The following is a 25,030-nucleotide window of genomic DNA, read 5'->3' as shown; positions in this document are numbered from 1 at the left end:
AAGAGAGCCTGGTTTTACACATGTATGTAAACTCTTAGGCTGCTTTTTAATTTATATCGGCTACATAACAAAATATCTTTTTAATCTTAATACAATACAACATATTTCCTTTGGTTGAAGACATTGAGTAGGTTTCACGATATATGTGGTTTGTGTAATTATTACAAAAGTTGTATATAAAACCCTGCAAATGTGCAAAAACTGCAAAATACACTCTGACAGCTAATGCTCTGAAAACACTTTATTACACAAATTACATTCAGATTCTGAAAATAGTGTTCTAACAGTGTAACCATCTAAAAATAAGACATCCCCAAAACACACCAACTGAAGAAGAAAATTAAAAAAGAATTTAAATAGAGACTTTTTTTTTTTTCTTTCCCTCCTTGCAATATAATGCTAGTGATTTTAAAAAAATAGAAGGAGATTTAGCAGCTTTGTCATCATGTAGCATAGAGTTTCTCTTCACTGCCACAGGCTGAGAATGCTGAACAGGAAAGGCACCAAAGAAAGACATCGGCAATGGAAGCGCTATTGGGAAAAGACTGTGTTCAAGCAGAAAAGGGGGTTATTTACATCTACAGAAAAGTCTCAAAAATGTAAATGAGCAGACCTCCCATCAGTAAGTTAGTAGTGTGATGGAAGAAGAGGACTGTTTCTCTATTCTCTATAAAGACAATGGCACTGCTATGAACTTTTAGGAAACGCCTCAGCTAGAAACAGAAGCCAACTAAACCAAACAAAGAAAAGAAAAATGTGTATCATCCCGCATAGAGTAGTACAGTTGACAATTAAATACACAAAACGCTAAACGTGCTAAAGGGAAAGGACTCGGGCATTCTTGGTAAATCTTATCAGCCTAATGAAAGCCCAGTTTTCAGGAGGAGGAAGTTGTGGGTGCAGGCAGAGGAGCCGAATACTCCTCTTCTGATTCACTTCCATCTTCTTCATCTTTCTCGTGGTCACTTCCCTCGGTGCTAAGGCGGTCGAACCCTTTGCGACTGTAGCCTTTACGACTGGCAAAGAAATTTCCAAGGTTTAAGCCTCCACTTCCCTTTCCTGAAGAAAGCAAACAATAACATAGAATTGAGGTAAAATTTGCACAAATGACTCTCAGTTTCTTAGTAAATTCTTAAATGGTAAACAAAGAAGCTGGGGATGGGAAAGGGTAGATATTAGCAAACAAAGAAAAAAAAAAAAGATTGACCTACAGCGATCCTTAACCTACAAAGTCAGAAAGATACTACTTCACACATTTATTAAAATACGTAAGAAAAAACCGAAGCTCCCCAGGATTATGTGTTTCTGCAGGATTATTTCAGATTCACTTTTCACCTCCTGTTTTTTCTGGGCTCTGGGGAATTGTCATCCCACGAGCAGCTCTTCATTTCAATGACTTTATGAAAAGGTCATCTTCACTGTGACAGGAGAGACAGAAAATTTACTGGAGACAAATGAAGCCAGATAAAAGGCAGGGGAAGAGGATTAGTTAATACAGAATGGCAAGGTGGACAAAATGAAACTGGGAAATCCGCCACCAGAGCCACACACTTCGGTTCAGCTTCTGATCTGCATTCTGCATTTGACGCTGGGGGGATGCTGTGCTGCACACCAGGAGTGACATTTTCAGAGAGAAAATAAGAGATATCTCCTTGCTTTTTAAAAGTCATCAGCTGGTTGACTTTGAACCAAACATGAAGGACTCTACAAAGTCACAGGCATACCTCTAAGTTTTCCCAGCACTCTTCCTGAACTTGCCTCGAGTTTGTGTTCAGAATCTGCTAGAGAAAGATGGCACATTTCAAAACGATTCCCAATCACCCTCCTCAATCCATGGGCTCAACTTTCAATACAAAATCGGGAATTCATAAATGATTAACAAGGCCTGGCTCTTCTCCGTATGCAATTCCAAGGAAAAACGATAATATATTATTATAATGTACGTAAGGGCCAGAGCTGGGTTAGACTCCTGCCTGTGCCTCTTACTGGCTGTGCAATCTCAATAAATCACTTCTTTGAGCCTCAGTTTTCTCCTCTAAGAAAAGAGGGATCAATGACAATCTCTACCTATCTGTAAGGTTTAGATGGGCTATGGCATGTGACATGCTTAGAACAGTGCCTTGTACATATACAGTAAGTGCTCAATAAATATTAATTTTTATCAGGACAAAATTAAATTACCAATAATTTATAAAAATTTGGGAGTTTTGGTTATTATGATTTAGGAATAATTGTCTTAGGCTTCAGTCTTTCCATGAAGAACAGTACATGTCCTGCTTGGGAAAGCTTTGGATCTGTATATATCATTTCCCCTTTATAACCGTAAGACTCAAGTGAAGGCAAAGGACCTGAAACCCTGACTAAATTTTTAATCCTATAAGGTGACCCAGAGGCTGTCACCTTCTCATCTCCATAAAGGATCAATTTTCTTTCCTAATGGGCTGGCAGAACTCTGCTGGACTTCAGTTTTTCCTTTGCTGTGTACCTCCCTGCCCCCTCTGTCCTGGCTTCCACCACTCCGTTAGGGCTGTGGTCAGGGAAGTGAGGCTCAGAGGTTCTCCTATGACATCTCTAACCAGGAGTGGAGGCAGCATCATGGAGAAAACTTGCAGGCAGATGACAGAGGAAGGCAGAATCATGGGTGCGGAGAGAACAGACAAGAAGGGCAGAAGAATCTGACAAGACTATTAGAAAGTAAACAAATTAGTCTATAAGTTCTGCAAGGATGCGGGACAGTCCTTAATTGGTTTTGCATCCCCTGAGCCTAGCAACGTGTCTGGTGTGGAGCTACCATGCAATAAGGGTATACTGAGTAAATGGAAGGTCCTTTATGAGGGTTGCTCAAAACCCTCATGGATTGGATAAGATCTATCAAGAACAAATGTTGAAAAAATGTGAGAGGCTGACCTCTATTTAGAATTAAAAATGTGTTAGATTGAACCCTATAAAGCTGAAGTTTTTTTCTAAATGAAACGTGATTGAACAATGGTTGTTGCATTTGTTTGAACTGGGTCTCTGCCTTCCCAACATATTCTTGTGGACTCAGCATTCTGTACCAGGGCCATATTACACATGCTTCACAGCAATCAGGAGAGACCAGATCTTCTTTTCCCCCCACCCCCCCGCCCCCATTCCTTCGTCCAGGGTGGGCTGACGACTAACATTCCTGCTATCTACCCCTCCTGATATTCTTGGTAAGTATTTATCACTGCACTTTCCACTCTCAATTATTACTTTTATGTGCTATCTGTTCTGTGAGCTCCATTTATTTCTCCAGTCCTTTTTCCAACAATTATTTATTGAACTCCTAGTGCCAGGAACTGTTATTTGTGCTGGGGATATATCAGTAAACAAGCAAACATGCAAGATTCTTGTTTTTTTGAAGCTACCATCTCACTCCATGAAGACAATGACTAAGTTTATTGATCTTTGCCCTCACATACCACAGTTCCCTACCCATAAAAGGGGTGCAACAGATGTCTTTTTTAGAAAGAGTTAACTGTATTTGTGCAGAGCTTTATTGATTGCAGATGAAAAGTAAAAAAGTCCTAGAAAAATTCTCTTTCATAGCCTATTAAATTGAATCCTCTGGTATTTGTTTCTGTGTCACTGACTCCCTGCCGTGGCCGCCTTGGCCTGAAATATGATGAATCAGATGCTGTTTCTTGATCAAATGCTGCCTCCCATCCTGGTCCATGGATTCCTTCCCAGACGTGGCTATAGACTCTTGCCTTAGCACCTGGGGACCCAGCCAAGGGACTGCTTGTGAGAGGTGAGAATCACAGGTCGGATTATTTATTTCTTTGGATGTCCTAAAAAGAACCCAGCTCAAATCATTATACTATGATAATGATTTGATAAAATACTGACTCCGGTATTGAACTCTGCCTTGTTTGCTTAGGGATGGCCTAAATTATGACTGTTTAAAAACTACCAAATGGTTTGTTATAGAAATAGTTGGCTTCTTGAGAATGCTGAGGTTTAAGACAATTATCTTTTTTCACTTCTTATGACTTTTATTTCTTTATTACCAATGGTTATTCCCCATAATCATTGGTGGGATGAACAACAAGCACTTACTTACTAGGTAACAGGTACTGTGATAAATGCTTTCTGTACATTATTTCATTTAATTCTTGCAAAATTTTGTCTTTTATTCCCACATTATAAATGAGGAAATTGTTTTAGAGAGATTAAGTAACTTGCCCAAGGTCATGCAGCTAAGAGCTAGAGCCAGGACTCGGGGAAAATACAACTCCCAAATAACTGACTGCACTATTTTGAGGACTGGACCTGTTTCTAACAGCAGGGATCCCCTCCTTCCTGACTCTTCAGCTAATTTACCCTGACACTACTTATCTATATAGTTTCATATGGAGACATTAATTGGGCTTAAGCCAGTTGCTAAAAGGCAATATTAAAGATTACATTTTAACTATCTAAATTTCTGAGGCTGCACAAATATTTTCTACTGTGACATTAACTACAGACAATATTTGGAACATACACAATATTGTTAAAAAAGGTAGTGAGCACTTAAAAAAAAAACCTGAAAAAAAAATCACAACCGAACTTTGAGGATAAAAAGGCCAAACACTCTTTCAAAAGTAGGTTCCCAATTCAAGGGGCTCATTTTACTTGCCTCCAAAGGCCCTTGATTTTTTCCACCGAATAAATATGGCAATGGCCAGCAGGACAACCACCGGAATAACCAGAAGGGTTGTAATGAGAACAACAGGCACTCCGGAGTCTGGCTCTTTGATCAGTTTCTGTTTCTCTTGTATCTTCTGCAATTCTGAGGAGGCGGGATTGTTCTCCATTTTGGTTTCAACAACTGCCTCGGATTCTTCAGGGAGAGAAGAGTTCACAACATTCAACTGACTCAGAGATTCCAAAACCCTCCCACCCACCCCTACCCAGTCAAATCAACAACTGTTCACAAAGAACTTGTTGAGTCCAATCGACATGGGGTTCATCGTGCAATGTCTGAATCCACCAAGCTGGCAGCATGTAATTTGATTAGTAATTTCCACTGAATGGTTTTTCACCTTTAAATTGGTTTTCTTTGGTTCTATGCCTTATTCCCTCTAGAGCTGTAATTTCACAAAATTATATCTTCCTTTTGCATTTTTTCAAAAATAAAGTTATCACGCAGCATGGTGTAGGGGACAGAACTGGTTTGCAGACTGGAGTCAAATGAATCTGGGCTCCAGTCCCAGGTCCCTGTGTAACTAGCTGTGTAACTTTGGGCAAGTTACTTAAGTGATCTGGGCCATAGTAACTTCATCTGTGAAACTGTGATGATAATGCCTCCTTCATAAAACTACTGATTGTAAATGTTATCAAGAAGATATTTAATAAGTATTTGTTTCCTTATATCTTTAGTTTCCATGAATCTCTTTCGTGTTCAATGAGTTACTGATACATCATATGCATAGTTGCACATATTAATTCTAGGATTACACACTGGGAAGAGGACTATGTCCTTTTCAAGTTCTTTTCTACAGTTCCCAGCTATCTGTAAGTGCACATGAATGCACTGTACATCCTTTTGCTGTTGATGAAAATAACTTATACAACCATTCTGGGATATGGGCAGGGACTGGGTAGATATCAGGCCTAAAGTACTGTTTGGGAAACTGATGCAATAAAACTATATAAGCGGCTGCAAGGATCTCAATAATTACTGATCTGAAAATGAGGTTGAGCCTTGAGACATTCTTACCCCCAAGAAGTACTTATGTGTTGATATAAAAACCCTAGTTTGCAAAGCCCAGAAGTTACAACCATGTTTGCCAAAATGCCCACAAGGTTTCTGGAACTTCAATTTCTTGGTGTGCCATCTGCCCTATGATACAGAGTGAATCATATGGCCTCATGGAAATTTTGACAAAATGGCAGGGACAGGTGATTTAACATCATCAGGAAAATCTTTGGTCAATGTTTAATACATATAGACACAGTTTAATAGCTTGCTGAACACTTCTCCAAGGAAGCATTTCTCAAATTACTTAAGACATTGTAAACACAATTTATGATATACACAAATGGCAGGTTTCAGCTTTTTGTTTCAATGTTCTGAGCCAGCCCCCTTCACAGTCTCAATGATATCTATTGAGCACTAAATGCTGTATCAGGTATTGTTCTCATTTAATCATCACATGAAGCCTGTGAGTAAGCACTAGCACTGTCACCATTTTACAGGTGGCCTGTCACAGTCCTCATTTCCTTCCCTGTACCATGGTTAAGTGGAGACCGTTATTTCTCTTCCTTTTCCAAATGGAGTGGCTCTTGAAACTTCAGCAGGAGAGAAGGAGAGGGATTGGTGCATACGTCTAGATGATTCACATTTAACCTTTCTAATTCTCAGTTTCTAAGACGAACATCAGTGTAATTCTCACTTCTCTGAACCACTGGTTTGCCTTTTTCTATACTACTGTAGAAAAGGTATACAAGTTGTTTAATATTTAACCTTATTCTACATTTAAGCAGGAAAATAACAATAGATGATAGGATTTTACAAACATAGGCCAAAGATGTAGGTTGGTAGTCAACTTACTGTCGTGGAAGAAGGGTTTGTTTCTATTTGAAGGCAACTATAATCAGAGAAGGTACTAGTGTTTACTACCTGTTATTTAGTAGGTTTACCTATACCTAAGACAATAGCTATACCAGTTCATATCTAGTTTCTTTTATAAGGCAGAGCTAGCATTGGGCTCCATTAAACTGAAGAGCTATGGAGAAAGTAGGTGACAGACTAAAAGAATCAATTTAGCATTCATAGAAAGTGTGCTGAGATGAGGTAATAAACTTGGTAAGATATACACCATGCATTTTAGAAATTCTTGATTTCCACACTTCTTCTGGTACTTTGTCAACTACTAAAAATACTTGCACGTTCTAACTTTTGGAACCAGCTGAAGTATGTTTAGATTTTAAAAGATGATCTACATTTTAAAGAAGGAGGATAAAAATTTAAAGATTTCCAGTCTAAAAAAAAAGCAATTTGCTGCTGTTCTCAGAAGCCTTTTTATAAGTGGAGAAAAAAGCCTTAAGCGTTAGTTATCTCTTAAGATTCTATTAATTCCATTCAAAAAATAAAGAACAATTAAAATTCTACCACTTTTACACTTTATCCAAAGTTCTCTTATCAAAAACCTCAGAAATTTGGAGTATCCCCGGCAAAGGAGGACTGAAGCAGCTGTAAGATTGGCCAGGACCTGGGGCTTCTGGCAGATAGGGGTTATCTAGTTATGACATTCTTCTGTCATAAAAGATACAAGACGCATTTCATCCAGAACAAAAATGTCTTCAAAAAAGTTCCTCTGGCATCTCTATGGATACTTGGAAATAAACATAACTTTGATAAGCTGATGTATAAGAATTTTTTTCCCCTTCTTTAAAGTAATCATTTAGAAAGTGAAGCTAGGTGTGTTCCTGTGTCAACTCATGTACCAGCATGTGCATGCCTCTCTCCCCTGGATAGAAGGGGAGAAGCCCAGAGACCATTTGGAAATGGATTAAATGAGACAGGAAAGGAGATGTTCTTAATAGAGCAACATAGTGCTTATTACCTTGTTCATCACAGACAGAACTGAAGGCTGAAGGTTTTTAGATGGCATACTAGCAAGCAACCTTTTAGAAGACATGAAAAGTGCATTTAGCCCCAATGACATATTTTTTTTTTTAATGCAATGTGCTTCCTCTACAATATGTTCTCCATAAGGCCTAAAATGCTAACTGTACCAGAAAGTTTCTTTTTCTGTTTCTTATTAGTTTCAGGTGTCTTTTTATTTTCTTGAGACAAATTCACCATCATCATATTTTAAAGTCAGGTGAGGGATGGGTGAAGGCTATGCTTCTGGTGGGATATTGGCATATCTGTTTAATCCCTGGTAATTTTACTTGAAAATTTAAAGTACTTCCTAAGTTTCTTATCATCATAGATTCTCTCATCCCTGCAGCTCCCTGAGAGCACAACACTGGTTCTGAAACTCTGATATTGCTGATTAGTTATATGACCATTTACAGTGGGGATGAGTGTCATCAAGGGTTATTTTGGAAATTTATAATTAAATGTATCTACAGGACTATTACATCTGGGATGGTGTTTCTCCCTCTGTTTTGCAAGGGGTGGTTTAAATTAAGCTTCCAGATTTTGATAAGAGACAAATTCTTGGAGATCCAGCATGATGTATATTTCTTTTTGTAGGAAAAAAAAAAAAAATCTTTACATTAGAAAAAAAAAAAAAAAAGGTTGAATGAGAGTCGTACAGGTTCAAAGAAGAATAGAACAACTTCATTTGAGTTTGGATATTCCAAACTATGAAAATGGGACTGTGATGACCAGAGATTTCAGTAAAATTTACTATTTGAATTGCTGCATTCTGCCTCAAGGCTGGGAGGACTTCCAGCCCAATGGACTCAGGGGTATGCACCGAGGAGAGAGACACTGACCTATGAGAGAGCATGGGCCAGCCAAGACGAGGTCAGGGTGGCTGGATTGTTCTCAACAGGCCACCCAGTACAACTAGGGCTTTTTGGGGAGATCTATTTAAACAGAAATGGTATGAGGCCACTTTGACATCCCAGGCATTTGGAATAAACTACAGCCCTCCTCAATCTGTAGTTCTCGGAAGCATTTATGGTGAATGAATTGGTGGTCTTTATCTGTCCTCAGTAGTATAATAATAGAAGTGAAGTGCACAGGCTTTGGTATCAAACAGACCTTGGTTAAGACCTGGCTTTATCACCTATTATCATGGTAGGAATTCTCATTCTCAATTCTTCATTTGTAAAACAGGGATAGTGACAATTATCTCATGGTTGATGTAAGGATTAAACTTGTTAATTTTTTTATAGCCCATTGTTTGTGCTTTGTAAGTGATAGCTATTATTAGTAATACTCTTTCCCAAGATTTTTATTTTAGGGCAAATAGAACTTATCAATAATTCTATATATAACGATAAAAAATAGGGGACCAGGAACTTCTTCATTACAGGAATGTGGTATGAATGTCATTCACTAGTGTCACCTAGGTAGAATCTCTACAAAGGCCAAACTGTTGCTACTTATTTATTTTATAATAGCATCTTACCCCTTTCGACCTTGAGCCGGCTATATTTTCTTATCTGCCTACATAAAATCCCTAAACTCACTCTTGGTTCTTGCTTCTTTCGTCTCTTTTCCACCTGCTTTTATGAGAAAGGAAAACAAGTAAGCCTAGGGTTACTCGGAATACCTGGGTGTATCGTTTGTAAAGCAACTAAAAAAGGAATCATTTTGCTACTTAAACATTAGGAAGTCCTCTAGTGAATTCTTAACTGTACATAATGATGTGAAAAGCCTGCAGATAGTAGCAACTGTACAAATATAAACTGATCCTAGGTAAGAGAGAAAATAATTTGACTGGGATTCCATATGAACCAAGTGCTTGCTAAATCCCTGGTTACCAGTGACTAAACCCCATTCCCCCATTCCTGATAATATATACCAATGATATACTTATTTGTATATATGTATATGTATGTACACACACACACACACACACACACACACACACACACACTTCTTACGAGCTATAAGTCTCTTGAACTCAGGCAATTTCATTTCCCTTAAAACTGCTATAGTGCCTTATGCATAGATGGACCTCAGTAAATGTTAGGGGCTGAATGGTAAACTAAGATAAGAGTTAAGGGAGCAGCTAATCTTTTCAGGCCCTTGTAATATTAACTCACCAAAGATGTTTTTCATTCCTTTAGATTAGAGCCCCTTAAGAAAAGGCCTTTTCCAGTACACTGAACAGTATTTTTCTGCTTCCCGAGGTTAACGCACTTAGGAAAGTTAGTGACTTACTTTTTTTCCTCGCTGCATGTTTCTGGCCCCTTCATTATAGATTTTTTTACATCCCCAGTCACTTTCCATCACTGAAATCAGTGAATTTGAGCTCATTATTACTACTCCATTTATCCGAAAAAGCAGTGGCAACATACAGGTTTAAAGGCTCAGATAGCAGAAGTTTATCAGATTATATTTTCAGCTTGACATTTTTTAAAGTGCGATCAAGAGCCATAAGATAATTCAACACAAATAGCCTCAGGTTTTAGTCTTAAGAGGAATCTGACCAACCTTTGATTTCCTGGGCCTCAATGCCAGCCTTTTTAACTGATCGATGTTCCATTTCTGTAACATAGCACAGTAAAGACACAGAGAGAATCAGAATCTCCAAAAATAACACTTGAAAACTGAATTTTGATATTTACTTTACTCAGTAGAAAACATTTCCTTAATTCATCAAAGGCATCATCATATGAGAAAAAAGTTGAATACAAACCACTCATTAGGTGCCAGGTCCATGGATCCTGGTTAAAATCTCCCAGGAAAAGCTGAAATAATATTTTTAAGGTCTTCATACTAAAAATGAGATTTACCTTATAGACTTCATAATACTGTTTTATTCCTGAAATATCAAGTAGTTCTGTTTTCATGTGGACATCTTAGAGCTAAATAGTTCTGCCATGTGTGATTGCTAGTCTTCTAGCTGACATACTATGCAGAGGGCTTTTCTATTTCAAAGCTGAAAGTTATGCTGCAGTGCTTCTCAATCAGGGGATGAATCAAAACCACTTGGGAAGCCTTTCTAAAATACTCACATTATCATTCGTCTTTCTATTGATCTTGAGTAGGGTCTGGCGATGTGTATTTTGAAAATCCTCCCCAGGTGACTTGGATATACATCTCTGTTGAATACCAACTATGAGGGTGGTATAAAGAGCCTAAGACTGAAATCTTAAGGAGTTCAAGTATCATATTCCTATCTGCAAAATGAAGATATTGGCTCGATTTCTGAAGTCTTTTCAGTCTTGAAAGGTATTTATTTTTTTCATTCTGAGAAGCCTGGGTTTAATCAAGCAATTGGGAATTATCCATCTATCTTTGCTTTCCTGTCTGCCCACACTTTCTGGTTCCTCTTTGGGGAGGTGGGTGGCGGCAGAGCCACAGTGGCAAGGGGAGAAGCTATTGCTGGAGTGGAATGGGCACCTCTGTGCACTCAACCCTAACTGGGTCCTTATTACAAAAACAGCAAAAATTACCCAAAGGATAATTCTGAAGACAGCAGTTATCAAATTTACTTGTGCTCTGAGACCTATACAGTATCTAATTTCTTCATTATAACTTGTATTGTTTTCCTTGTTATGATCTGCATTTTTTCCTTGTTACAGTATTTACTATCTTCATCAAGCTGACATGTCCTTAGTATTTCTCTAAAACTGCCTGCTGCAGCTCCTGATACCTCAACTTGATCATTCTCAATTCTTTTCCTTAACCTCATCTTCCCCTATCATTTGGATCCTGCCATATTTTAAAAGCAGCTCTGGACATTGAGGTTTGTGTTCTATTAAGCATTAAGTGCTCTTTAATTTAGAAAACTTATGTTTTTCAGTCTGATATCAGAGACTAGGTTATTGTACTTTTCAAAAATCAGAAATGATGTAATTAGAAATTATTAGAATGATGCAATTAGAAAACCCCCAAACTAGCCAGCTTGATCGTGATAGAGAAACTCTTCTGTCCCCATACGTAGTTTTGAGTTATATGAAAATATAGTAGTTCAGTATTTGGAGTAAGCTGAAGCCTAAAGGAAAAATGCAGAGTGTCTCCTGTTTGGGATAATGTGTGTCTGACACCGATGCTGGCATTCACAGATACTCAGCAGCTACTGAGAGCTGAAGAGCCACACAGGAGGGGATGTCTGTGTGGAAACCAGTCAGCCCCTCTGCCTTGCCAAAGCCATCTCCTCCCCCTGGAACTGAGTTGGAATTAAGATTGGCTTCCAATACAGCAGACATCACTTCAGGCATCAATAATTTCTTGTGAAATATCTGTGGAAACAAAGGGATGGCTGCCAGCACAAAAAAAAAAAAAAAAAAAAAAAAAGTCTCTCTCCACTTTAAAAACAACAAAAAAAATTAATTTAATGCCTGAAACGAATACCAAACAGGCCTTTCAACAACTACTAATTATACCTTGATTTCCCACTCCTAGCAATAAAAAAGAGAAGGAAACGCAATTTTTTCACATGCTTTTAAGCAATATGGCTGAGGAAAAGTGTGGACCATAAGACTGTAAAAACCGTACTTTCAGCTGAGGTGAACTTCCACACCGTGTTGGTGTGAGCATCTCCGACGTACACAGTCCCATCTGCAGAGGCAGTGATGTCATGAGGCATGTCAAAGTGCTGCCAAGACAAGAAGCACACATTAGGGTGCTGAGCCTATACTTGAACTTTTCATAAAAGGGCAGAACAGAGCACAGCATGCCACGAAACAAAAAGCATATTACTATAACCCCCCCCCCAAAAAAAAAAAAACACCAAAAAACACACACACAAAAAACGAAAATTCTCATCAAAACAACTCTAGGCTAAAGAGAGTCATTCATTCATTCATTCATTCATTCATTCATTCATTCATTCATTCATTCATTCTCAGGGCACTGACTCTGCCAGGCATAATTCTATGCATTGGTAGATGCTAAGGGACCCTCACCACTGTCTTTCAAGTCTTTTAAAATGTTAACATTTACAAGTAGATTATCTTTTTACAGTGTTCTCTCAGTGTTGTATTATCTACCTATATATTTTGCCTTCATGTTTCCTCTACCTTTTCATCACCATCAAATTTGCCTGTTTTAATCTATATAAGTCAAAAAGACCAGGTATTAATTTTGGTTATTATCCCCATCAAGCTATCATGTGCTACCTTAAAAACTATTTATACATTATTGATAAGAGGAGTCATTTCAAAGATTCAGAGTGTTCAGATTATTTCTGAAATGCACACTAGGAGATATGCAACGTGAGGTGTTATACTCTGAAGCCCAGCATTTGCAATATTGTCAACCTGCGAAGGAAACTCACTGAATATTACCTCCAAGTACTTCCTCAGCTTTTGTATATACTTAAATACTCGGTGTCTCACTGTGTCTTTCTTCATGACATATTTCCATTTCAAGTCATCATCATCTCAGTTCAAGGACACAGAGACAGAGGAGCACTTCAGGTGACGCATGAAGCTAGTTCCTGGAAAAGCAGCCTTAAAATGGTGCACTGCTGCCATTCCCAGCTGTCTACTGAAGTCTCCAAAGGTGCCACATGTCTGCCAGTTGGCAGGACATGAATGATGCTTTTGCCTCTGAGGCCAGCAGGCCTGACTGAATACACCGTTCTCAAAAATATGACCAAGGGAATATGAACAGGATTATTATCCTGACTGTGGCCTTCTCAGCCAGCATCTGCCCACTCTGGTTTGCTGAGTACAAAAGGTACTCACGAAACAATCTGAGGTGCTTGGCTCACTTTAGGAGGGCTGCAATACGTGCTTTGGAGATACTATTGTGCTTTAAAATCAGGAACAATTTGTCACGTGAAAAGAAAAATGAGACAGCAGTGACAGGGAAGCTTGTTCCTTCATACCATCAAGTGAGCTGTGACAAATATGCACGAGAAGGACAGAGAGCCAGAAATCAAAATGTTGCCTTGCTGAAATCTTGCAAGCCTGTCATTAAATGTTCATCTTTATTTGGGGTTCAGCCAACGGGTGGCAACCCACTGTCCAAGTAGAGACAGTTCCTCTTCTATACCAAAATATGTTCTTAAAAACTGCTTTGCAAAATACATAGTTGTAAAGTGCTTCATATCCTCCAATAGGAAAAATATTATAGTGGGTGGCAGAATAAAGGTCGGAGGGGAATGTGTGAACCATTCATCTGTAAATCGCAATGTGCCATCAGTTCAAGGATCCAATAACAATAAACCTCTAGCTGTGATTCTCAAACTGATCCAGGTAGCCAAGGATTCTATTGGAAATACTTTGGGGCCATTAGAGGGATTGAGAGGAGGAGGCTTAGTGCATGGGACTTCGAGACCTCTATTCTTACTGAAATATGGGGCACTCAACTGTAATCTTTTTAATCAACTCTTCTATTGCTCTGTGTCATTTGAAAGGGAAAATTATGTTGTAAGCTTTAGGATTTCAGAGTTGAATGGACTTAAACATCTTCTAATATAGGCTTTGTAAACTCTTCTTTTGAAGTACCTCCCCCTAGTACAATAAAATAGACAAGAGAGAAGAATGACAGCATCCTTCTGAGCCATCTGGTAACATAGCCCGGGGCAACCTGCCCTCAAAATCTGATATTTTGTCTTAAAAATTCATAAGGAATTTGTGTTCTCCATATCATAACTTGTTTCCTTTAATACAAAATAATGTTCAAACTTACTTAATATTAAGTAAAACAGTTCTCTAAGAAGTTGCAGCAAGTTTCTGTTGTGGCTTAAAAAACTTAAAATATCCCTTGGCATACCAATGTGTACTTCTGGGGATTCAAATGTTAAACACATTTTAGAGTCACAAAGACCTGGGTTTGAGATCCAGGTGTGCTATTTACTAGCTTTAGATAAGTAATTTAACTTAGGTGCAACTTTCTGCTCATATATTGTTAAATATTGTAATTTTAATCTCTATCATTAGGCTTAGAGAAATAACATGAATCTGGACTCACTTAGTTTTTTGACTTTTTTTATTTTGTTTTGTTTTGGTATAGAGGGGCGGAGATCATTTTCTTCCTTTCCCACATGAGTTGCCTTGCAGAGAGAAAACCAAAAATGCCAGCCTGAAGGGTGTGTGTGAAAGTAGATGATAAGGACCTTTCATGTGATTACGGGGGAGAAGAATTTGGGGGGCAACCATGTTCCTTTTGACCTCATAGCTTTTAGATACCTTTTGATAGAGCCATCTATATTGTCCTACGTCTCAGCTTCCTTGCATAGACATAAAGATGAATATCATACATTCAAGACAAAAACATTTCTAAAGAATGTAATGAATGTAAAGAATGTAGTGAATAGGTACAGAGGTGCAGACATATTATGTAAAACTTGATTTTTGACTTGAAAGAAGACGCTCTTCTTATATAGGAGTCGATATACCATATTACTTCCTTCACCCAAACTTAATCTTTGTGATGATAATCTAATTAAATGAAAATTCTGAGAGATTCATAAACTGATTTCAGTTTACTGAGTCAACACAGAACAGATTTCAATGTTCTGGTGTAATATCAAGTGTTGTTTATTGAAGGGAAAAGCAAATTTCACCTTGGGGTTAGACTCTCTTTTCAAATATGCTGTGTTGACCCATATATTGTGACTCATTCATCACCGAATGTCTGATGAATGCTGATGTACAGGCACAATGCTTTCTGAAATTTTAATTCACATTTTTACGAAAGTAAGTCTCATTTTGAATCTAGCCTTTTGCTTAGCACTTAGTTTTAAGAGTTAATATCCTGGTTGACAAAGTACATTATAATTAAACAATAACTAAGACATATACTACACTAATATAAAGTGAAGACGTAAAAGTTAAGCATTTTGCTTTCTTTACCAATAGATGTGAGGGAGTTAGCTCAAAGGGGCAAAACAACAAAGGTCAGATAATTAATAACAAATCTGAAACACCACTTAAGTAAAATGTATATTATTAACGTAATGAATTCCTTTCAGAAGAGCTACTATGATTGGATATTTGATTGCTTATTGCTTTTCAGGTGAAATACTCTGTGAAAAGTCTTATTCCTATATATGAATAAAACCCCCAAAAGGGAACTTATACTGCAATCTTTAGTTCTGATTCAGTTTGCTTTAACTCAGATTCTGTAATTTTTGCTAAAACTCCATTTGAGGGAGAGGCTGTGTCCTGTTTTGTTCAACATCAATCCTTAGTATCTAGTATAATGCTCGACACAGAGCAGGTACTTAAAAATATCTTGAGAATAAACTCTCATAAACCCCAGACTAGCTGTCAGTATTCTAACAGACACATTTTAAAAATATTGAGGCATCTTAAAGTTCATTTAATTTAGCAAATTTGGTATCTTAAAGAATACTATAAGAGTTATAAGTATGGAGATATAGTTTGTCCAGTAGTTTACGATAGTTGCATTCTGATCCAAGTAAAGCCAATAAATTTTTATATATTTTGAAAAATAACTCTCATTTACAGCATTTTAGCAAGCTAAATTTTCTAAAATTGAGGTACCACAAGCACATTCAGACAGTATATGTGAACACTATGATTATTTTGGTAATCATATTGCAAGAAAGTAAATTGAAGAGATACAGGGCTATACGCACAGTGGACCATAATCACTGTATTTGTAAATGGCACTGTTAAAAGAAACAGTGGTACAGCATTTGTGAAGTCTAAACTAGCCTTTAGTTTCTTAACCTAAATAAAGTCTTTAAGACTTGACTAAGTTCCAGGAAGGGCTATTTTCAAGTCTGGTTACTCATTGTAGTCATAGCATCAAAAATGCAAACAAGATTTCTGTTGGATCTAAGAGAACTACAAAATCCAGTTTAACATATTGTGGTATCTTTTCTACTAGGATGAAACCAGAAAAGACATTATTATTATTATTATTATTATTATTATTATTATTATTTATTCTAACTACAATACATTTAAACCTGCCATTTATGTAAAGTCTACTAAGACCCTTAGAACTGCACTCTGTGTTCATTTGCATCTGAATAAATTGATAGGAACAGAGGGCATTTATTCTAAACAAAACGTTGTAATAGAACACTACCATCAACCTAAAACAGTTATCACATCTCCTTAAAATTTTTGCGTGTGAATACCTTGCGCACTGGCTTGAAGGTGTCGATAATTTCACCATTGGAAAAGTTCATCACAAATCCTTGTACAGGTTCTTGGTCCCCAAAGTAAGGCTTCCCATTCACCGCAAAGAGCAAACCTATGACATGATATTTAGTTAACATTTCTTTAAAACATGGATATGACTGGCCTTCAAATACATGCATGCACCTTACAGAAACAACAAATACAGGGTTGATCTGGTCCCTACCATTGGCAACAAAAGTAGAAAATAAAACACGTAGCACATGTCTCCTTCTGAGTAACAAGATCAGGGGCAAACAGGTTAGGAGACGAACCTGTTTGTAATAAGAAAACCAGAAAACGCTAGGCCTGTTCTATGTCGGAAGCCAATAGAAATCAGGAATATGTAGACATAGATATATAGATAACAGGAAAATGTAAATATAAAAATATATATAGTATATATCCCAGGCATCTTAAATAGGTACTGGGAAGAGCCAGGTTATATAAGCAAATCATTTGGGGGTGCCAGATCTTTAAAAAAATTATATAATATCCGCTATAATGAAGAGGAAAATCAGCTAAAAATATGCTAGGAGATATGTCAGTAAAAACATTACTAAGGATAATGTCTGAGAGTTTACTGTCTATGTTTTCTTTTAGGAGTTTTGTGGTTTCAGGTCTTATATTTAAGTCTTTAATCTATTTTGAGTTTATTCTAGTATATGGAGTAAGAAGGTGGTCCAGTTTCATTTTTTTTTTTTTTTTGCACGTGTCTGTTGTTTTCCCAGCACCATTTATTGAATAGACTGCCTTCACCCCAATGTATATTCTTGCTTCCTTTGTCACAGATTAAATGACCATAGACATAGTCATGGATTTATTTATGGGCTCTCTATTCTGTTCCCTTGATCTATGTGTTTGTTTTTATGCCAGTACCATGCTGTTCTGAGTACGATGGCCTTGTAATATAGTTTGACATCAGGACGTGTGATACCCCCAGCTCTGTTCTTTCTCAAGATTGCCATGGTTATTTAGGTAGGGTCTTTTCCAGTTCCATAAAAATTTTAGGACTATTTTTTCTAGTTCTGTGAAAAATGCCATTGGTATTTTGATAGGGATTGCACTGAATCTACAGATTGCTTTGGGTAGCATGGACATTTTAACTATATTAACTCTTCCTATCCATGAGCACGATATATGCTTCCATTTATTTGTATCTTCTTTAATTTCTCGCTTCAATGTCTTATAATTTTCTGAGTACAGGTCTTTTACTTCCTTGGTTAAATTTATTCCTAGGTATTTTATTATGCCTTTGATGCAATTGTAAATGGATTGTTTTCTTAATTTCTCTTTCTGATAGTTCATTATTAGTGTATAAAAATGCAACTGATTTCTGAATATTAATTTTGTATCCTGCTACTTTTACTGAATTCATTTATCAGTTCTAATAGTTTTTTGTGTGAAATCTTTAGGGTTCTTTCTATATAGTGTCATGTCATCTGGAAATAATGACAGTTTTACTTCTTCCTGTCCAATTTGCATGCCTTTTATTTATTTTCTTTCTTGTTTGATTGCTGTGGCTAGGACTTCCAGTACTATGTTGAATAAAAGTGATGAAAGTGGACAACCTCGTCTTATTCCTGATCTTAAGGAGATGGCTTTTAGCTTTCCCCCACTGAGTAGATATTAACTAAGGGTTTGTTATATATGGTCTTTACTATGGTGAGATATATTCCCTCAATTCCCACTTTGCGGAGAGTTTTTATTATAAATGGATGCTGGATTTTATCAAACACATTTTCTGCATCAATTGACATAATTGTGTGATTTTTATTTTTCATTTTGTTTATGTGGTGTACCACATTAATTGGTTTGCAGATACTGAACCAGCCTTGCATACCAGGAATGAATCTCACTTGATCATGGTGTATGATCTTTTTAATGTTTTACGGAATTTGGTTTGCTAATTTTTGTGGAGGATTATTTCATCTATGTTCATGAGGAACATCGGTCTATCATTTTCTTTTTCTTAAATGTCTTTGTCTGGTTTTAGAATCTGGGTAAAGGTGGACTTGCAGAATGAGCTTGGGAGGCTCACCTCCTCTTGAATTTTTTGGAATAGTCTGAGGGAAAGAGGTGTCAATTCTGTTTTGAATGTTTGGTAAAATTCACCTGTGAAGCTATCTGGTCCAGAACTTTTGTTTGTTGGGAGTTTGTTGAGTACCGATTTGATTTCATTAGTAGTAATCAGGTTGGTTCAGATTTTTTGTTTCTTTTTGATACAATCTTGGAAGATTGTGCTTCTAGCAATGCTTCTAGGGATTTATCCATTTCTTCCAGATTGTCCAATTTGTTGGAGTATAATTGCTCATAGTATTTTCTTAATCTTTTTATTATTTCTGTGGTATTTGTTGTCACTTCTCTTTCATTTCTGATTTTATTTATTTGGGTCCTCTCTCTTTTTTTCTTTATTAATCTGGTTTAAGGTTTATCAATTTTGTTTATCTTTTCAAAGAACTAGCTCTTGGTTTCATTGATTTTGGTATTGCTTTTTTCGCCTCTATTTCGTTTATTTCTGCTCTGATCTTTATTATTTCCTTCCTTCTACTCACTTTGGGCTTTATTTGTTGTTCTTTTCCCATTTTCCTTAGGTGTAAAGTTAGATTGTTTATTTGAGATTTTTCTTGTTTGTCAAGGTAGGCCTGCATTGCTGTGAGTTTCCCTCTTAGGACTGCTTTTGCTGTGTCCCATAGATTTTGGGTCATTTTGTTTTCATTTTCATTTGTTTCATGGTATCTTTTGATTTCTTCCTTGACCTCATTGTTAACCCATTCACTGTTTGGTAGCATGTTATTTAGCCTCCATGTATTTGTGTGTTTTTCTGTGTTTTGTTTTTGTTTTTTTTTTAATAATTGATTTCTAGTTTCATACCTTTGTGGTCAGAGAAAACACTTGATATGATTTCAGTCTTCTTAAATTTATTGAGACTTGTTTTGTGGCCTAACATGTAGTCTATCTTGCAAAATGTTCCATGCATACTTGAAAAGATTGCATACTCTGCTGCTTTTGGTTGAAATACCCTAAAAATATCAATTAAATACACGTGGTCTAGTGTGTCATTTAAGGTCACTGTTTCATTGTTGATTTTCTGCCTGGAAGATCTGTCCATTGGAATCAATGGGGCATTAAAGTCCACTACTATAATTGTGTTACTGTCGATCTCTCTCTTAATGTCACTCAATACTAGTTTTATATAGTTAGATGCTCCTATGTTGGGTGCATAGATGTCTATTAGGGTTATATCCTCTTGTTTTGGGTTATATCCTCAAATATTGCTACCCCAGCTTCTTTTTGGTTTCCATTTGTGTAAAAGATCTTTTTTCATCCATTTACTTACAATCTGTGTGTCTTGTGATATGAGGTGGGTCTCTTGTAGACAGCATATGTATGGGTCTAATTGTAATTTTAATGTGATTCTGTGAGGCATCAGACATAGTGTTTACCTATTCTGCCATCTTTGGGAACAAATTTTTAACCCATTACAACAGTTGTTAAATCTTTGAGTTCTTCATTATTTCCATATAAGGAACAGTAACCTTTGAGTTGAAACTGATTTACAATGCGCCAACAATTTTAAAATTATTTTAAGATCTGACATATAAGACATCTTTAATCCCTTAATAGGAAAAAAATATATAAAAAGAGCATGTTAAGACAAGTAATTTTTAAGGATACAGTATGACAAAACACACAAAAGTAAATTAAGATGAAAGTACCTGATACATATGAAATTGCAAAAACATTTCTTCCAAATGATGCATGCTTAATCTCTTGCACAAATTCTTTGGTGTCAGTTTTAAAACACTGGATCCGACCATTTTCCCTATCTGCCACACATAATTGATCCAAATGAGGCACAAGGGCCAAACTGTGAGGAATACTGAACTGGCCTGGTTTAGGATTCCTTCCTGAAGACTCTGAAAAACAAGGAGAAAGCGCAGATACATAATTTGTAATATCCAAAAGTCTGACTCTAAAGTTTTCGAATTTTCCAAATTTATGATAGTAAACTATTAAATATCTAGAACCTGGGGGAAAAAAGGTAAAGCATTTTATAAGTTTATTCCATTAATACCTCTTACCCACAAAAACCCATTGCAGATTTTCTGCCTATTTGGACAAAATTCTTTTTCCTCTATAAGATGTGTGTGTGTGTGTGTGTGTGTGTGTGTGTGTGTGTGTGTGTGTGTGTGTACAGCCAACTGAACATATACAGATGCCTTGTTTTCCCCAATGCAGATGATAATTACATGTTAAAGGATGTAAAGGGCAGCCAATCGCCTATTCCTAGTGATATTGGCTAAAAATTACAATTAGAGATTAAGCATATTATTGAGTACCTTCTCCCCACTGTGTGATGAAATTTCCACTTGGTGAAAACTGCATAATACGACTGTTGCAGTAGCCATCTGATACAAAGATGGTTCCAGTGTCTGGATCCACAGCCACATCGGTGGGTTGACAGAAGTGATTCTGATCACTGCCTGGTTGCATGCTCCTTCCCAGGATTAATAGAGGGCCTTCTTTACTGTTTGGATCCAGTTTGAATACCTTTTTAGAAAAGAACAAAAGCCTTACCCACTTTGCATGGTTATTATTGATACACACCCATATGGCTAAGACCACTTGCACAGGAAATTAGAGCGTAAGCTCCTAAAGACTTATTTAAAAGAAGATACATTTTAGAACTGGATGGGACTCTAGAAATCATCTGGTCTGATTCTTTCATTTGATAAATGAGGACCATAGAGATTAAGTGATCTGCTCAAGGTCATCCAGGTAATTAGTGGTGAATGGAGACTAACACGTGATGCTGTCCTGTTCCATCCACACCTGCACTTCTTTTTTATCTTTCCTTAGCTAACAGTACAATGCTCTCCAGACAATACCTGAGCAATAAGTATTTACTAAGATTATGTTTGAAGACCCTTGTAGGTATGTCCTGAGTTCGAGCTTCTTTTTCCCCCCCCAGTGTTTCTAGTTCTTTGCTATCTACCCATAAAACAGGTATCAAACGTAAGTTTATCTTTTGAGAGAAAGTCCTTATGACTATTTTGTGACTGAAAAATACAACTTCTTTTAAAAAGGACAAAAATTTGATGTTTTTTACATAAACATGTATGTACCAGAGGGCTTGCCTCAATTTATTGAAGATTAAAGTAGCTTAGAAAAGAAAACATAAAACACAAGTGATGAAATAGAACTAAGACCTGGGACAGAGGAAAGAAAAGCAAATGTGTAAAACCGAGAAGGAAGTTGACCCCATGTTCCTGCCAGTTCATCAGAGAAAGGTGACTTGATCATTTACATATCAGCTTTTCTTAGCACTGATTTCTAAGATAAAAATTTCAGATGTGGCTTTTCCTTTCTCTTGGTATAAACTTACTGGGTCACAGAAAAAGACCCAGATAATGCCCGAGCGTTGTGAAAGTATAACTTCATTAACTTCTATTTAAATAACTGCCAAATGGAAGATTACCTGATGCAGAGCCACGTCTGTGACCCAGTAATTCCCATCTTTATCTACACTCAAGCCATGTGGCAAGTAAAACCTGCAAAACAAAAATAATTGTCTTTAATATATATTTATTCCTGAAGCATACATGAGAGGATTTTTTTGCTAATTAACCTGTAATGGCAATATAAATTTATAAATTGATAAATGTATACCTGCATTACTATAGAAAAGACCAAAGTGAATTGTTAAATGAAAATACCTGTTATAATAGAGACCTCCCTGTGACAAATCTTTGTTTTTTTTTTAATTCGTTTATTGGGGTGACAATTGTTAGTAAAGTTATATAGACAAATCTTAATCAGTATTTAATCATTTAAAAATCTATAAATATAGACTACATATAAGTTACAAATATTTATTACAAACTATGGTATATTAAACACTAATAACATCAATTTAAAAATAAGTTTTAAGATCATAAAAATGAACATCTTAGAAATTTGTATAAACGAGTTTGTTTAGAGAAATACAGATGGATTTCTATAGCTTGAATTGTTTACATGTACTGCAAGGTAATTTAATTCTGTATTAATATAAAATATCAATTATATGACTCAAAAGCTTTAAGAAAGCCTTCTAAAGACAGTAATACCCAAACAAAAGAACTTTCAGCAGACATGGGCTGTGCTTATCTAAGCACAGTGAAGTGGTTTGCTGGATAATCATTAGGGAAGGTTAATGTATTTAACAAATCAATTGGGGTGATCTGGGTAAGAGAATTGTAAACTACTGCAGACAGAAGCTCACAGGCTTAAGGAACCTGGACAGAATTAAAAAACACATGGACAATAACTTAATGTGGTGGTGGTCAAAGAACATCTGACAATCTGCAAGCTACGTTTGTCAGCTTCTAGCCTGAGTATGATGCTGGCACAACAGATTTCTTTCTTTCTTTCCTTTTTTTTTTTTTTTAATGAGCCAAGACTGTGACACCCTGATCTTGACTAATTAACTGAACTAGATCTCTGTTTTGGTGATGGAATGTGAGGGCTATGATTTGCTTTTGACACAGACACCCCACTGCTGGCCAACTTGATTTAACAGCAATTGCTCTGCCTTCCTCTTTAATTCCTTTCTGGAATGACAATGCTTCTGATTAATAGGTAGAACACAGAAAAGACAGGTTCAAACACACTGAGTGGTAGAGCTGGTATTAGAATTTGGCCCCTGACTCACCATCTTAGAATCCTATAAAAAATCTAATTATTACCATCTCCATAAGCAGCTGTATTCAAAGTAGATGGCTCCCTGCCTTTCTAAGAAGCTGGCTTTCCCTGTGCTAAGCAGATGGAGTACACTTCCTGAAGCTGCCAGGTTAAAACGGTTGAGGACATTCTGTAAGTAGGTGCCCCTTTCTTTTCAAGGACCATGAATGTCAGCCAACTTTCTTTTTGGCTGCCAAATGCCATCCAGGAATAAGATCAAATAATCAGTGGCTTTCAAAGCTAAAAATGACATTTGTTCAGTCTTTGTTTTGAGATGGGAAGAGAGAAGGCTTTTTTCTTAGCGGTGATTACTTGATGAGTTTGGTTCTATAACTTTTCTGCTGAAGAATTTTTTTTAATCTTCAAATCTAGCTGACCACTACTCACTTTATTAGTTATGTGTATCAATGGCTCTCTCAAGCTTGACTACTTATTCTCATAGGTAGAGAGCTTTAAAAAGTACTATTTTGATGCCTGGGCCTCATCAGAGACTAAATCTGAATCTAATTTTTTTGAAGCTTCCAGGTGATTCTAATATTCAGCCACAGTTTAGAACCATCTACTTAGAAAATGAAAGAAGGGATGGCCCAATTAGTCTCCTGCTTTCTTAAGCCATGCTTTCTCACCACTGCTGCACAACAAACACACTCTTTCCAAGAGCAGACCCAATAATACATTTTATACTCAATACTCTGTGTGGTATGAGCCTTAATGACAACATATGTAATTTAACTCACAGGTTTTTCCCACTGGACTGGAGTACTGTAGCATTATTTGGATCTATGACAAGAATAGTGTCTTCTTCAATTGGCCCAAGTCCTCTTTGCTGGTAAACAAACTTGCTGTCAAAAGAGCTAAAAGAAACAAAAGGCATTAGAATGAAAAATAAACCAAGTCAATGAACTTGAGAAATGCCAACCATTTACTTGAGATTCTAAATACAGAATCAAGAGAAGAGCTCAGATGTACTTGACTTCACTCTTTGTCCCTGACACTTCAGTATCTTGGATTCCATAACACTATTAGCCTGCAGAACTGCTGCTCAGAGTGCTTGTGGAGCAGTAGCCTGGGAGATGTAAGGTCTCAGATGCAGCCTCATCTGAATCTCATCTGTGGTCTCACAAGACCCCCAAGTCATTCACACTCAGATGAGAGTTTGAGAAACCCTACCTAGGACTCTTAGGTAATTAATTTTTTAAAAGGTCCCCAAAATATTTTAATTTAGTGGTTATTTTTTTTCAAACTACAAAAGAAAAGCATAACTCATTTTAACTTTCTCTGTGATGATAAGGAAAATGCAAATGATAGCAGGAAAATAAAAACAACCTGTTTGCTCTTGTACTTGCCATAGGTACAACACGCAAATCATATTATAAGGCTATAGAACAGAATGTCAAAAATTTTTCAAAACTATAAAATATAATTGATCCTTGAAAGAAAAGTACACTTAGAGACATAAAACTTTTTGTATACAACAGCTTTTCTATAAGTACAAAAATCCCCAAACTATGTAGTAATTAATATAAAAACTAAAACAAATGTCACAATGTCTGCTTTT

The 25,030-nt window shown here is 36.7% G+C and overlaps 1 protein-coding gene across 41 annotated transcripts in view; it reads right to left on the bottom strand.

The window, feature by feature from the left end:
- Window positions 1–223: 223 nt before the first annotated feature.
- The window catches only part of PAM (peptidylglycine alpha-amidating monooxygenase), a 261,122-nt gene continuing 236,315 nt past the window's right edge, over window positions 224–25,030 (bottom strand). For 10 of the 41 annotated variants that reach the window (XM_074328650.2, XM_074328669.2, XM_074328668.2 and 7 more), the window contains 10 exons: window positions 24,210–24,326; window positions 22,229–22,301; window positions 21,090–21,300; window positions 20,466–20,666; window positions 16,707–16,822; window positions 12,140–12,239; window positions 10,130–10,183; window positions 4,643–4,846; window positions 1,725–1,778; window positions 224–1,059 (listed from right to left, as the gene is read on the bottom strand). In XM_074328650.2, coding sequence (XP_074184751.1) covers window positions 878–1,059; window positions 1,725–1,778; window positions 4,643–4,846; window positions 10,130–10,183; window positions 12,140–12,239; window positions 16,707–16,822; window positions 20,466–20,666; window positions 21,090–21,300; window positions 22,229–22,301; window positions 24,210–24,326 — 1,312 coding nt within the window. In that variant the 3' untranslated portion in view covers window positions 224–877. Of the gene's footprint in view, window positions 1,060–1,724; window positions 1,782–4,642; window positions 4,847–10,129; window positions 10,184–12,139; window positions 12,240–16,706; window positions 16,823–20,465; window positions 20,667–21,089; window positions 21,301–22,228; window positions 22,302–24,209; window positions 24,327–25,030 lie in introns of all 41 variants that reach the window. The other 31 variants (XM_074328644.2, XM_074328647.2, XM_074328643.2 and 28 more) reach the window with 5 other exon arrangements.

This window comes from Rhinolophus sinicus, chromosome 3 (assembly GCF_057876585.1).
Source record: "Rhinolophus sinicus isolate RSI-liver-muscle chromosome 3, RSI-T2T, whole genome shotgun sequence".
Taxonomy (NCBI): domain Eukaryota; kingdom Metazoa; phylum Chordata; class Mammalia; order Chiroptera; family Rhinolophidae; genus Rhinolophus; species Rhinolophus sinicus.
Note: the sequence above shows the minus strand (reverse complement) of the source record. Positions and strands in the feature narration are given on the sequence as shown.